Source organism: Emys orbicularis, chromosome 6 (genome assembly GCF_028017835.1).
Source record: "Emys orbicularis isolate rEmyOrb1 chromosome 6, rEmyOrb1.hap1, whole genome shotgun sequence".
Classification (NCBI taxonomy): Eukaryota; Metazoa; Chordata; order Testudines; family Emydidae; genus Emys; species Emys orbicularis.
This window is the reverse complement of record NC_088688.1, coordinates 43,986,869-44,001,491: the sequence shown is the minus strand read 5'-3', so window position 1 is coordinate 44,001,491 and position 14,623 is coordinate 43,986,869. Positions and strand designations below refer to the sequence as shown.

At 39.5% G+C, this 14,623-nt stretch overlaps 1 protein-coding gene across 1 annotated transcript in view; it reads left to right on the top strand.

The window, feature by feature from the left end:
* The window catches only part of CMYA5 (cardiomyopathy associated 5), a 42,808-nt gene that overhangs the window by 5,086 nt on the left and 23,099 nt on the right, over window positions 1-14,623 (top strand). Inside the window, exons 2-5 of the mRNA XM_065405884.1 lie at window positions 2,280-2,375; window positions 3,086-3,319; window positions 5,536-5,558; window positions 8,488-8,609. Coding sequence (XP_065261956.1) covers window positions 2,280-2,375; window positions 3,086-3,319; window positions 5,536-5,558; window positions 8,488-8,609 — 475 coding nt within the window. The remainder of the gene's footprint in view (window positions 1-2,279; window positions 2,376-3,085; window positions 3,320-5,535; window positions 5,559-8,487; window positions 8,610-14,623) is intronic.

Below are 14,623 nucleotides of genomic sequence, written 5' to 3'. Positions count from 1 at the left end.
AGTGCAGACGAGCTCTTATTGTCTTCAGCGGAGGGGAGAGAAGTGCTTGATCTGGAGCCTAAATGTGCACCATTGTTGATGTTTTAAAAAATTTGCGGCCAGACTCTAGGATAGCAATTGTCAGATCTATCCAATATAAAAGGTTGACACAAACTCAAAAATAAGGGTATGAAATTAAAATTAACCTCATCCATAATTCTAGCAAGACTATTCTTGCCAGTTTACAATTTAGTATTATGATAGGTATACATTAATTAATATACTATGTATAATGAATACATCCAAATATGCCTACAATATAAATACTTGTGAAAACACTTTTCACTTCTCTAGAAACTTGTCTATGTTTAATTGCAGTTCGGCTCTGAAAAGAGACTGTAAAAATGGTATTATGAGGTCTAATCTTTATGATCTCATTTATTCCATATCCAATTTGCTCAGTTTACCTGTCAAAAGGTATTCCTTTTCTAGTTACCAGCTCTGCAATCTGAATCCAGCGTCTGAAAGTCATGCTGTGTTTTCTGGATTGTGCACAGTCACCAGTAATAACCATTTTGCAATTGGAACTTTATTAAAAATTCTGAGCCATGTTGCATCAGTTTTTAAGCAGAATTCCCTATTGATTTCACCTTTAACTTGCACCTTTTTGCATCTCATTCTGGCCTCTTTGCATGTAAGTTACTTTCACTCTCTTACTAACTGTTAAAACCAGAATGGTTTACTAACATTAAATGTATACATTTCACCCTTAAATTTGGCCTGAAAGTGGATCTCTGGCATGTGTTCTGTTGCACTAGTATATTATAACGCTAATTCAAAAGTAAGAATAAAAAATTATAGGATGATGAAATACTGCCCTCAAATATAAATATTTACAAAATTTTGCAACTGATAATTTTTCTTTTTCTCTGGTCTGTGCATGTACTACATTTTATCACTTTTTATCTACGGCAGTTCCTGCTTTGGCTGTGAATTATGATCAGCTGCCAAAATGTCACTAATAAAGTCACAGGTCTGAAGTCTTCCCTGGTGTAGTTGCACTGAAGTCAGTGGAGTTACTCCAGAGATGGATATGTCCCCTGATGTAATTCCCTGGCTGTGGAACTTGGAGATATAGCCAGTAATTAAATCTGGCCACAACACATGTCTGACTTCACATGATTTCTACCAGCCAAAGCTCATGTTACTCTTAGATTGTCTATGTGTAGTTCTTGCTACTCACACAGATATAATTGCTAAAGAAATAAGAAGACAACACAATGCTCACCTTCTCAGCTTTTGGCATTAGAGCAGAAATTCATGTTAAGTGAAATGAGCTGTTAACCTATAAAAACTGACAGAGCCATTATCTTCACAAACAGAATTCCACATTGGGATCTCAAAGTGATCAATCCTAAATATTTATCAATTTAACATTAAATTTTACAATAGAATATATTTATAATTCAGAGGTCACGTGTGGTATTTTTCAAACATGTTTTGGATGTGGAAGTTTGCCAAATTATAGGAAGCTGCTACCAACCTTCCTCTAACCTTCCATTCAGAAGTATACAAATTGATTAAAACCGAGTGCACTTACGAAATATAAATTGCATATGAGCAGATGGCCAGCTCTCTCAAGGAAGGTCAAGAAGGACTGCTGCATAGAGAGACAGCTCTATTATTATTATAATATCCGGTCAATGTTGTCTTTATTGTTCCTAGAGCCTGATTCTGTATTGCTTGCATATCTAAAACAACCAGTGACTTTGATGGGAGTTTTGGGTGCAAACGGAATGCAAGTTCAGACCTTCAGTGTACAATACATACATAGTTTAAATTGTGTATATTTATTTAAAATATTTAAAAGTGAACCTCAGGAACATCTATATTTATGTTTAGTTTCCTAGATACTTTATTGCATAGGCTAGCCCGTAACAATTACTTGTGTTCTCTTCTCATTGTGGGCCTGATCCTGCAGTCTCTGGAGCATTCCTGTGCTGTGCTGAGCGCCCTCAAATTTCCACACAGCCAGTGAGAATGGAGGGTGTGAAACAGCTCACATAAGCACCTTGAAGGATCAATTGTTATTTCTTCTTTGAATTTGGTATTCTACCTTTTCCAACCACTATTCCTGTGCTTGCCTTTCTAGTCATGGTGAAGCTATGAAATTAATTTTAACAATTGTTCTAATAACATCTAGAGGTGAAACATTACATATATATTTTATGTGAAAGCTTTATAAAGCAGTATTTCCCAAGCATCATATTTAGAAAATTGCTGCCACTTTTTTATTTCAGGATCAATTAGACGAATTTCTAGGAGAGTTACAGCAAAGGTCAGTGAAGTTTGAGGAGTTGGTTAGTGAAATAGAATCCCTGTTTAATTCTGTTGAGGTAAGTCTAATATCTACACTACTCCTGTTTTCTTTCCTCCTTCAATATTGGCAGTCCTTTTAAGATATTTTATACTGTTTTGTAGTTTCATGTTATCATTTTCACAGGAATTGTCTGTTTCACTAGTCCTTAAACAAAGTTTCCTTACTATGAGTGATTAACTGAGAAAAATATATAGTTCCTTTACTATACAGCGCTGCTGCACAGTGAACACTATGTGGAATATTCCCCACTGGATGGGGAAATGATTGTGATAGCACTTTCAATCTGTTTTGTTTAATTTTTAAACTTTTATATGGATCAACATTTTCAAATGTTGGATACCTAAAGTTAGGCACCTAAATTCATGTTCGGGCATCTAAATGAGTGGTTTGATGCCCAGACGTGCTTAGTACCTGTAGCCTATGTTGATTTCAATAGGAAATTTGGATGTTCAGCTGCTTTGAAAATAAGGCTTCTTATTTAAGTGCCTAACTATAGAAACCTTAACTTTAGGCACTCAAGTTCGAAAATATTGGCCATTGTTTTTAAAGTATTTACCTAATGATATTTCTTATACGTGAACTTGCTTAGATAATTACATACATCTTTTTGTAAGGATGCCAAAGGCTGCCTGACTAATAGCTGGTGTTACATAATTTAGAGAGTTTTATGTATATTCATTCACTGATGTAGTTTTACTTCTCAGATTTTCATGTTTTATTTTCCAGGAAAACAGTAAGAAAAATGAGCAGTTTTTAGAAGACCAAAATGAAGAGATGGTTAAGACAGTGGTAGCCCAGTATGATGAGATGTCCCAGAACTTTGAGGAGGTGAAGAAGATGAAAATGGAATACTTGTATGAACAGATGGTTAACTTTCAGCAAAGTATTGTTACGGCGAAGGAAACCTTAGAGACAACTGTAACAGAAACTGAAGAACTTGATTATGTTGTTTTCCTAAATGTAAGTATGAATTACATTCATAACAGAAACCTTAATGATATTAGTCACATATGGCATTTGATATAATATCCTAAGACCTACTTTGTCTTCTGCGGTAAATTAATTCTGAAATCTCAGATACACCAGTCTGGAACTGCTGGGTCATGTGAAGGTTCAGAGAAGAGGTCAAAGAATGATCTGTCATGTGGAAAACATGCCTCACAGTGAGACACTAAAGGAACTCAGTCTATTTAGCCTATTGAAGAGCAGGTTAGGAAATGACTCAGTCACAATCTATAATTAGCAGAGAGAAGATATCTGTTATGAGAGGATTCTTTATTACAGCAAATGATGGTGTAACAAGAAATTGGAAGAAAATGGAAATGGTAATTGAAGTCGGAAGAGTCCAAACCAGAAAAAAAGACTGACATTTTTAACAGTCAGGGGAACTAATCATTGGAACAGATTACCAAGGGTTGTGGTAAATTCTCCATTACTTACAGTCTCTAAATGTTTTGTGGGTTAGATGCAGGAATCCCTGGCCAAAATCTATGCCCATAGGAATGCACAGTTGCTGCAAGAATTGTCAGTGACTCAGTGAGTGGCACTTCCCCCTCTGTGTCAGTACTGACTCAATGCCCATCACAATATCTGGGGGGCATGTGCCACTGGATATGCCATGTCTCAGGTCAGATGTAAAAATGGGGCCCTAACTATGTGTGGTTGTTAAAGATTACAGTTACATGATTTTGGCTGGGGCTGGACCCAGTCTCTCAATAATGCAAGAGGCTCCAGCCCTCTAGTGAATTGGCGCTCCCTGATTAGTTGCTGGCCTCACTTGTCTGCCCCCAAGGCAGAATAACCAGGCATCTGCTACAGGCAGAGCCCTCTCCTCCCCTCCCCACAACATCCTGAAGCCATTCTCATAGCAGGCGGGGAGGGAGCTTAAGGGTAAGTCTACATGGGAAAGAAAAACCCATGACTGGTCCGTGCCAGCTGACTCGGGCTGCGGGGCCGTTTCATGGCTGTATAGACTTCTGGACTTGAACTGCAAACCAGGCTCTAGGATCCTGCAGGGTGGGAGGGCTCCAGTATTTGGGCTCCAGCCCAAGTCCAGAAGTCTACACAGCAATGAAATAGCCCCGCAGCCCGAGCCCCATGAGCCTGAGCTGGGTGGCACAAGCCAGCTGCGGGTTTTTCTTTGCTGTGTAGACATGCCCAACAAGTGCAGCAGCTCAGGGTGACTCCATTCCCTCCTCCTGTGAACAGCCCCAAGTGCTTCTCCCCTGGCCTGGAAGGGGGATAAGGGACCCACTGCAGTCCCCCTAGACCTGGGAAGGGGTGCGAAGAAGCTTAGGAGGAGCAGAGATGTAGCTGTGGAGTAGGACTGAGGGGATGGGGGTTGTGGAGGCTGAACTGAGGTGGGGGGAAAGCTGAGGGTTTGGGAGCTGGGGGGAGTGAACTTGGGGGGCTGAACTGGTGAGGGCTGGGGGCTAAGCTGATGGGGTTTGGGGGCTGGATGGGGCAGAATTAATTGCTGGGCAGGGGATGGGCAGACATGTAAGTGAGACAAAAAGGCTTAACCCCCCCCCCACACACACACTAATCTTTTTTTATTTTATTTTAAAAAGGCATGATTTGGGGGGCTAATCTCTTAATTTTGGGGGTCTTTAACTCATGATTTTTGATCTCTTGAGGCTGGCAATGCTGATATCCTCTGGCCCTTTCTATAAGGAATGGAGGGTTAATCCTGATCTGTTCCGTGCCCTCTTTGTGCTGCTAAAGAGGCAGCTGAGAGGATTCCCATGACATGGGAGTATTCCCAGCTCAACTGGTGTAAAGGTCATGGAGCTTCTAAGGGTCAGCAATGTGGAGGCAATTTTGGTCTTGGAATTTGGACCCTAATGTTTTAATGTAGAAATTATATCTCCTCCTGTAAACGTAACTTATGACTTGTTTCAGCAAAGTAATTAAGCCTTGTGCTGACTAATCGTGCTTAAAGCTAGGCAGATGCTTAGGTAACATGCTGAGTCATTCATGGCCTTAAAGAGGGGGAAATACTTGGAGACCTAAATTCTCTGCTGGTGCGTATGGGAAAATTTCCAGTGAAGTTCATGAAGTGGTGCTTATTTACATCAACAGAAAAGAGCAGACTCAGTCTTTAAATTACTTGCTTTAATATTATGTTGACTTCTGTTTTTTATTGTTAATACATTCTTTTTCCCTTTCTCTATTAGTTATCTAAAGAAATGAATAAAAGGTATATGAAATGTGGTTTAGGTGCATTGTAGTGAATATTAGGATTAGCATGTTTGGCTGCTTTATTTAATACTTTATTGAAAGCATGCTTCCAGTATAAATATCTGCTTTTAAAAACACCACAAATAATAGTCTGGGAAGAAATCTTACACTTGTTACTGTAGCTGACAGCTTTTGAAGGGTTTTGCATGTGTTTTATAATTCATAATTTAAATAATAATAAATATAGCTTTTTTTTAAATGTCAGATCACTTGGAATATTCTGCGTAGCCATTCTTAAATAGCTGCTGCTTGTAATTATATAAGAACATTCTGATGATGCTTAGATTTCTGCCTTAAATACCCTGTTTTGAAGTGTTCATATTTTACTAGTGTAATTTCCATATGAGATGAAATCTTAATGAAAATCATCCAACATGTCACTTATATGGGTGGAACTGCTGGGATAAATTCAGAGCTAGTATAAATGGTTGCAACTGTAGTGAAGTTTGAATTTGACTATTTCATCTGTGTTTGTATCCTCCCCCCCGCCCAAAAAACACACACCAACAAAACCCCCAAACCCATAATCAAACCCTTATTCCCCATCTGATTTGCCACTGAGGGTTCCGTTTAGTGGGACTCATCCTGATGAGAGAGAATTTAATCTTAAATCATTTGCCATCTGCTAAAATCTGCACAAGTTATCTCATTATTCATAAAGCCTGAACCCGCAGCCCTTTTGTGCACAACACTGTTATGGAGTGAAATCCTGGCCCCACTGAAATCAATGGCAAAACTCCTCTTGAAGTGGGGCCAGGATTTCACTTATTGACTTAAACGGGAGTTATGTACTGATATGCATCCCATATGATTTATCAACACTGAAGTCAATGGTACTTAGTCATGCACTTAAAGGTATGCATGTGCTTAAAGTGTTCAGTTGGATTGGGGCCTAGGTAAATCATATGTGGCCAATTCAGGGACAGACTGTAAAACAGTAAGTTTTTATTATAAGAAATATCAAATTGGAAATTTCTATATGTGAGTAAGGGGTTATTTTTTTAAGTGGTGCTCAAAACATCCTTTCACATTTCTCATTATTCATGGGATTTGTGCTATGAAATCATGTGGCATAAGAACGGCCATACTGGGTCAGACCAAAGGTCCATCTATCCCAGTTTCCTGTCTTCCGACAGTGGCCAATGCTAGGTGCCCCAGAGAGAATGAACAAGTGTTGGTACCAACTCCTCTGGCAAGGAGTTCCACAGGTTGGCTGTGCCTTGTGTGGGAAAAATACTTGCTTTTGTTTCTTTTAAACCTGCTGCCTATTAGTTTCATTTGGTGGCCCCTAGTTCTTGTGTTATGGGAAGAAGTAAATAACACTTCTTTATCTACTTTCTTCACACCAATCATGATTTTATAGACCTCAATCATATCCCCCATTAGTCGTCTCTTTTTCAAGCTGAAAAGTCCCAGTCTTATTAATCTCTCCTCATATGGAAGCCATTCCACACCCCTAATCATTTTTGTTGCCCTTTTCTGAATCTTTTCCAATTCCAATATATCTTTTTTGAGATGGGGTGAACACATCTGCATGCAGTATTCAACATGTGCGCGTACCATGGATTTATGTAGAGGCTATATCATATTTTATACCTTATTATCTATCCCTTTCTTAATGATTCTCAACATTCTGTTCGCTTTTTTGACTGCCGCTGCATATTGAGTGGATGTTTTCAGAGAACTATCCACAATGACTCCAAGATCTCTTTCTTGAGTGGTAACAATTAATTTAGACTCCATCGTATATGTATAGTTGGGATTATGTTTTCCAATGTGAATTACTTTGCATTTATCAACATTGAATTTTATCTGCCATTTTGTTGCCCAGTGACTCAATTTTGAGAGATCCTTTTGTAGCTCTTCGCAGGCTGCCTGGGACTTAACTGTCTTGAGTAGTTTTGTATCCTCTGCAAATTTTGCCACCTCACTGTTTACCCCTTTTTCCAGATCATTTATGAATATGTTGAATAGGACTGGTCCCAGTACAGACCCCTGGGGGACACCCACTACATTAAAATTGTATACCAACATGTGGCAATCTGTCCAATTACTTGTATATTGTAGATTATTGAAAAGTAGGCTATGCAAAAATAATTTCAAGGATTTTTATTGCATGTTATTTACTAGCATTAGCTTACATATTAAAATTAGTTTGTTTTGTGCATGAACTAGATTATTGTAATTGATTGTATCTGATTTACTAAAACAGATTAAGAAAAGGGTTTATATAATGCTGCATGTCTTTCTAAAGAAAATTTATTTTTTTATTACGTATATCCTGTTAAAACTGTGAACAACTAACAACTTCAGTGTAAAAACAAATGGAGTTGCTTGACTGCTTTGTAGAAAGAATTCTTTCATTTCCTTGGAGCTGCTTTTGCCTCAAAGTTAAAAATATGTTGTTGTTTTTTATAATGAACCAAGCAAATAAGGGATAATTGAGTCCAATCCATTTTCCTTTTTCTTTTTTTCTCCTCATAACCAGCTGCTTTACATTGTGTCTCTGAAGTCAGCTTCCTGTAGATAGATGTAATTTTCTGTAGCCTTTAAATATACAAAGGGACAATGTCAATAAATTTAAACCCCATATTCTTGAAGGCCTTACTGAGAACTTCATATCTAAACTTTCCCACAGTTCATGAGTGTACAGATTTGTGTAGTTAAATTGGGTTCATCTTTACTGCTAAGATATCCTTGAACTAATTTTAAACACTGTACCCCCTACTTAACGTTCAAGGTTAGGAAGTTCTCTTCTCTTTGCTTGTTGCTCTTAAATCCATGGGAAATATTTTGAGCAGTGCATGTCACATGTTGTTCATCTTTAAGCTTTGGAAGCTATGTAATACTACAGGGATTTATTTGGATATATATTTTCTTCCCAATAGGTTACTTTCTGCAATGGATAAATCTCTCTCATTAGAAAAAATGCCCAGTGCATTTTCACTTTTTGACCATTATGCAGACGGTTCAGTGAGAAGTGACCAGAATACCTTAAAATGTGTCGCTGGTAAGAATCTATGGGTGCACCCTGTAAAAAATAAACATTTTCACAAAACCCTGGAATTTATAGAAAAGTAAAATCAGAATGTGCTTTGAAAAAAAAAAAGTTTAGAGTTGTGAGCCTGTGTAATTAGCAATCAGAGCTGAATTTGAAATGAAGTCTAATTGTGCACAAGTGCTTGGTTTATTGCTGGGCAGGGGAAAAGGTAGCACAGGAGGAAACACTAAAACGTCTTGTTTATTCTAAATTCTAATCACCCTTTACAATACCTGTCCATTCCAAAATGAAAATCTCATATTGGCATAAAGCCTGTGTAACACTCTCCAGGCTGAGGAAGCCCCATGGTGCCCATGTATGTGGGGTCACAAATATGGCAGCCATTCAGGGTGTGCTTCTAAACCACCTCCTTGCTGGGGAAGCAGGCCTCTGGAGTGGAGAGAAAAGTTGGGGGTGGACTGAAAAAAAAGGCCACTGGATGTGTATTTATGTGGATCTAGTGGCTGGAAAACCTATCCACATATGAATATGAAGGAGCAGTGGCTACAGTAGCTGGACCCAGCCCGCTCTGTAGGCAAGGGCAGTGACTATGGAGGGTAATGGGGTGTATTCCATCTCCCCAGCCCATACTTAGTTCACAAGCCTGTTTAGTTTAAACTAAAGCTTGTTTAGTTGTGCTTTGTGCCATATGTGTGTGTGAATTTTACCTATGAAGATCATCCAGATCTGACCAGCAGTCATGGAAGTTAAGAGAATAAACAAGCCATGTTTGTCTACTGGCCATGGTGTATCAGCTTCATCCATTACTAGCTTTCTCTTCAGTTTTATGATTTCTGAGAACTAACAGCTCAGAGTCAGCATAGTTCTTTGCAGCAAGCCACCTACTCAGCTTCCCTCCTGTCAGCATCCTGCCAACCATTCTCTTCATCTTTTCAAAACATATTTTTAAATGTTGTTTCAAGAAATAAGAAAATTAAATGTGTTTAGATGTATCAAGGCAATTCTGTATTCAAGTGACGGTCTAAGTGCTGGCGCCCTACCCCAACATAGCCCCATGCCATTGTAGCTTTTAAAAAAAAGTAATTTACTAGGAAATCTCTAGCAGTTTTTATTAAAGATTTAGAGCAAATTTCCTTTGATGCTATTATTCAGTTTATAAACTGACCCTTCCAATCCAGCAGGTGAGTCCCACCTTCCCACTCTGACTGCCAGCTAATGGCAAGGAGGTAATTGATGGAACAGATTTGCTTTGCCTTTGTTTTGTGTTTGCTTTCCACAAACACTTGGATTAAAAACCAGTTAGCTTCCTAAAGTTGCTGAGCTCCCCTTCCTATTTTGATCTGCTTTAACCACTGTGTCCAGTGAAAACCAAACAGCACAGCCAACCAGGGCTGGATTTGCACTGACAAACTAGAAGTGAGGGGCTCTAGCTCCCATTTCCAGTTCCCAATAACCCAGCTAGCCCCCTTCTATATTTCTCTCCTTCACTTTTTCCTCCATATAGTCTTTTCCCTTGCTCTTCTGCACTGTATCTCTACATTCCCTTGAAACTAAATCTGTTATATAAACAGAAGATATCATCTCTTCCTCTTTTTTTCTTTTCCTCCATACCTTTTAATGCTCTCTCCCTTAGCTCCCTATGCAGTCTAGCTCCTTTCTCTTCCTATCTAATCCTCCTTTTTGTGCTGTCTCTTCTGTGACTTTTGCATTGCTCACCTCTGCTGCATCACTCTATTCTATCTATTTAAAGTACTTATATGAAGTGACTGTGCCTCACAGTCTTTATCTATTTATCTTCGCAAGTAGAGTATTTGCCAAAAAATACACATTCGGGTCGACTGAAAATTTAGCAAATTCATGCTGAATTTACCAAATTCTTTCAGTTGAAAACAAAACCAAATATTTTCGTGTTTTTTCAAATCACCAGAACATTTTTGTTTCAGGTTAATCCAAAGCTAATTTTTTTCTCTGATGTTTTTTCAGCCAACTAGCGGAAAAATATATTCATCCAGCTCTGCTCTCAATACCCCTGAGAGGTAGGGAAGTGCTATTATACTCATTTTACGGTTGGGGAACTGAGCCACAGAGAGGCTAAGTGACTTGCCCAATGTCAGACAGGAAGCCTGTGACAGAGCAGGGAATTGAACCAGGCTCTTCCCAATCCCAGGTGCCATAACTACTGGACCATACTTCTTCCACTTCTTTGTCAGTGCACTGACACTGAAATGAAATTTCCTCAGATCTTGATCTTTGAAGTCCTCTCATCCACTACACACACACACTCTCTCTCTCTCTCTCTCTCTCTCTCTCTCTCTCTCTCTCTCTCTCCCCCTCCCTCTAGGTGCTGTAGGTTGATAAAATAGCAAAAATAGATTTTTTTTTCAAAGCCTTTCCACCACATCAGAAAATTCTCCCCAAGAGCTTCCCACCCAGTAACTTTCTCCTCCACCCATTCGTCTCTTCACTTAATCCATTCTCTCAGTAAAGGCCTGGGACCATAGATAAACCTTGCAGCATACCCAGAATGTAATCAAATCTGTCAGGAAGAAAAGGAGGGAACAAATTCCAAGGTCAAGGACATGTCACTGATAAAAGCCTGCCACCAGCCACTGTTGTTTAAACCAGGTTACTGTTTGACTCAAGCACTTCCACTGATTGCAACTTTCTGCCAATGATACTGTGAAAGGAGGGGGAAACTGACCATTCTCCCCATTACACTGACCTTGTGAAAACCCCTCCATGGAATGCTATATGTTTGGGTCGTCTTGGTTTTCCTGTGAGCAGAGGGGGTAGATCCTGGGATGAAATGATCTATGCGACAGCATGTCACTGAAAACTAGAGCTGGTAGAAATTTTTTGATGGATTATTTTTCCATTGGAAAATACCATTTAATTGAAATTGAAACTTTCCCTGGAAACTTGTCAGTTTTGATTACATTTTATTTCAGGAAAAAAGCTGTGACATGAAGCATTTTGATGTCAGTACATTCCATTTCAACCTTTTCTGAAAGGAATATATCAATATTTTGTTTTGAAATGACTTTTCAATTTGAAATTTATTCTATATTATAAAAAATAAAGTTGATATTGAAATGAAATACTTTGATTTAATACAAACTAAATGTTTTAATTGACTTGAAACAACAATTTTTCAAAAAAATTAATTGTTTGGGAAATTTTGAAATTTTTTGTTTTCATTCTAATTTGGAACAGAAACAAATTTGAAAATTGCAAATTTCCCATTAAATGGGAATTCTGGTTTCCATACAACTCTACTGAAAACCCACAATAATTTCCCCACTAGATACTATTAGAAGACAGGCTCTTCTAGATGCAAAAAAAAACCCCAAATCTGGTTTGCTGTTAGCAACAAAAGGGATGAATTTTTCAATGACAGGCAGATGTAATCTTACTGTAGCTCTCTGTATAAATCACAGGAAAACAGCTAGCATCAGCATCTACTTTGTTAATGCCACAGCGATCATCATCATTAGTCTGAAGATAACTGAAAAGAGCAAAAGCTTTCTGCTTAGATCTTTATAGAATCCATGTAACATGGAAATGTACTGGGTAAATGAAAAAACAGTGTATATTTTTGTTCTGTGCAATCAGACTATTTAATGGTGAGATATGGTTTTGTCTTCCATTGACTCATAATCCTGAAAAATAACAATCTCACGAGGGCTGGTTGCATTTGGATCAGCAGTCAAACTTTTGGGTGCTTATCTGAGGTTTGTGAAAAACTTAGAGGACTTTGTGGCATCCCCAATCAGGTCACAAGGTGTCAGATGATATAGGGTTCAAAATCAAAGTATGGCAGCCTTGCAGAGTGCAAGCGGAGTTCTATGTCTACCCCCTGAAAGGATTATCTCCCCACAAAACATCCCTGGACATCCAGGGAACCGTTCAACAATAGTGAGACTCCAAAGAGTCTCTCGCTCTCCATGCTGTTAAGTTCTGAGCCCTGGAGGGCAGAGCCCACTTAGCATCGTGTCCAAGCAGAGTCTGTTCCTCTCTGGGAGCAATGGCCTCTCCCATAGTTCACATCCTTTCTTTTAAAGACCTATTCCTCAGCTGTCACCTCTCCCTCTAGAATTGACAGACTGTACAATCTCTTCATGGTATGACGGGTACTTTTCCTAGATTCCAAGGAATCTTATCAACTATTTCTGCCCTTGGTTAGCAGTGGGGTACATCCAACTCCTGCCTCTGAAACCTGGCTCCCTTCTTCAGTAGGTTTCCACTTCCCACTAACTAGCTCTAGTGTAGTATTTCCTATGAACAAGTGTTTCACTTGTCTTTTTGGTTGGTTTCCTGTTCAGCAGGTGCTGTCCTGTTATAAATTCTCTGTTCAGGGCAAGGCCAGTTCCACAAAAATAGGCTCTCCCAAGAGGCAGCCTGCTTCCCTCTCTAATACAGTGCAACCCACAGTAGTAACCCTCCTGCTGGGCTTTCTGATCTGACATCTTAAATTATAAGAGGCACTTCGAGGCTTCAGCAGAATTTATGCCTCAGAGTGCACTACAAAGTAGTAGATGCCTGAGCACGTGGACTGACTCTCTTCTATTAAGGTTAATAGGCCTCATGGGGAAAGGGCAGGGGAAGGGATGATGCCCATGACGTTTTACTACACTGCAGTACATACCTGATACCTTTTAAGTTTTAAAGGTATCACTGGACTCAGTGGTGGAATGCGGGTTCCCATATCACCAAAGGGCAGACAGAGGCAGCCTGTATCTATTAATATCTAGATTGGGAGAAAGCAAGTTAGTGACACGGGCACTCCTAAGGCTGACCGGACTCTGGGTTGGTGGGGAAGGTCCCACTTTACCATTCCCTGAAGAGGAGGCGTGTAGCTAGTTGAAAGGAAGCAAATCATTGGATAGATTTCCTAAGAACTGCCACTGTGGCTAAGGGATGGGGATTGAGGAATAGGCAGTAGTTTTCCCAACCTCACGAGGGCATCATTTACATCATACCTCTAATGCTGGAATAATATTGTCTGCATCACAGATTGTAGACCTGTGTGACAGTTTTGTTTTTTGTTTTTTTGTTTTTAAAGAAAAGAATGGACAAGATGGGATATTATCATTAGCTGTTGAGAAGTTCTGATTCTACACATAGGCCCTGACTAGATGCAGTTGTGCAGAAAAGGGAAATCTGCACCTGTAGAGCTAGGAAGCTCTACACCACCTCAGGGAACAAAACATTTACCTGCCTTCACCTGATAGTGTTAGGCCTTGGTGATCAATTCAATATTTGGGTCTAGGATTATTTTACCTGGGGTCCTATCAACTGGATGGTACTCTGGCCTCCAAATATGCATATGATCCAAACATACCCCTCTGTAGGTGTAACTGTTGCCTCTGCCTAGCCTGATAATCTGTATTTAGCCCTTCCAGGTGTTGGAAGCCTTGTGCCTGGCTCCTCTTGGACTCAGGGTTTGGCTTCAATCTTTGAGCCTACCAAGAACTGTCATTATGTCTCTCTGGGTGCCTCATGCGAGGTTTGGAAGAGGTGGAGGTAGGCCAGTGGCTCACATGCTGCTGGTTGTGGCATGCTGTCTGAGGAGGAGTTCATTGGTACTCGTGTAGCAACAACTAGCTGAACACCATAAGCCTGGGAACTACTGCTGCTGCTGAGAAAATGGACCATTAGAGACTGGTAGCTGGGTATGGGCTGAATATTCACGTAGCTGGATAGCACTTAAATTTTTTACTATTTGACAAATATTGGGCTAAATTCTGTCAGCCTTTGCACCTATGCCAACCCCACTCAGATCAGTGGAATTGTATGGGAGTAGTGAATCAGACAGACAGAATTTCACTCCTAGCAGTTGATTCACCCATCCCTAATTAATATGAACGTATTGACCTAAAATTGCAACCTTATTGTCCTTATTCAGTTATTTGAAACAGTCCCCCTATTTTTTATTTTAATGAATCCTTAACTGGCTGTCATCTCAAGTATTCATAGTTAAGGAAAAATAAACTATCTGGTTGCCTCATGACATGCATAACTGG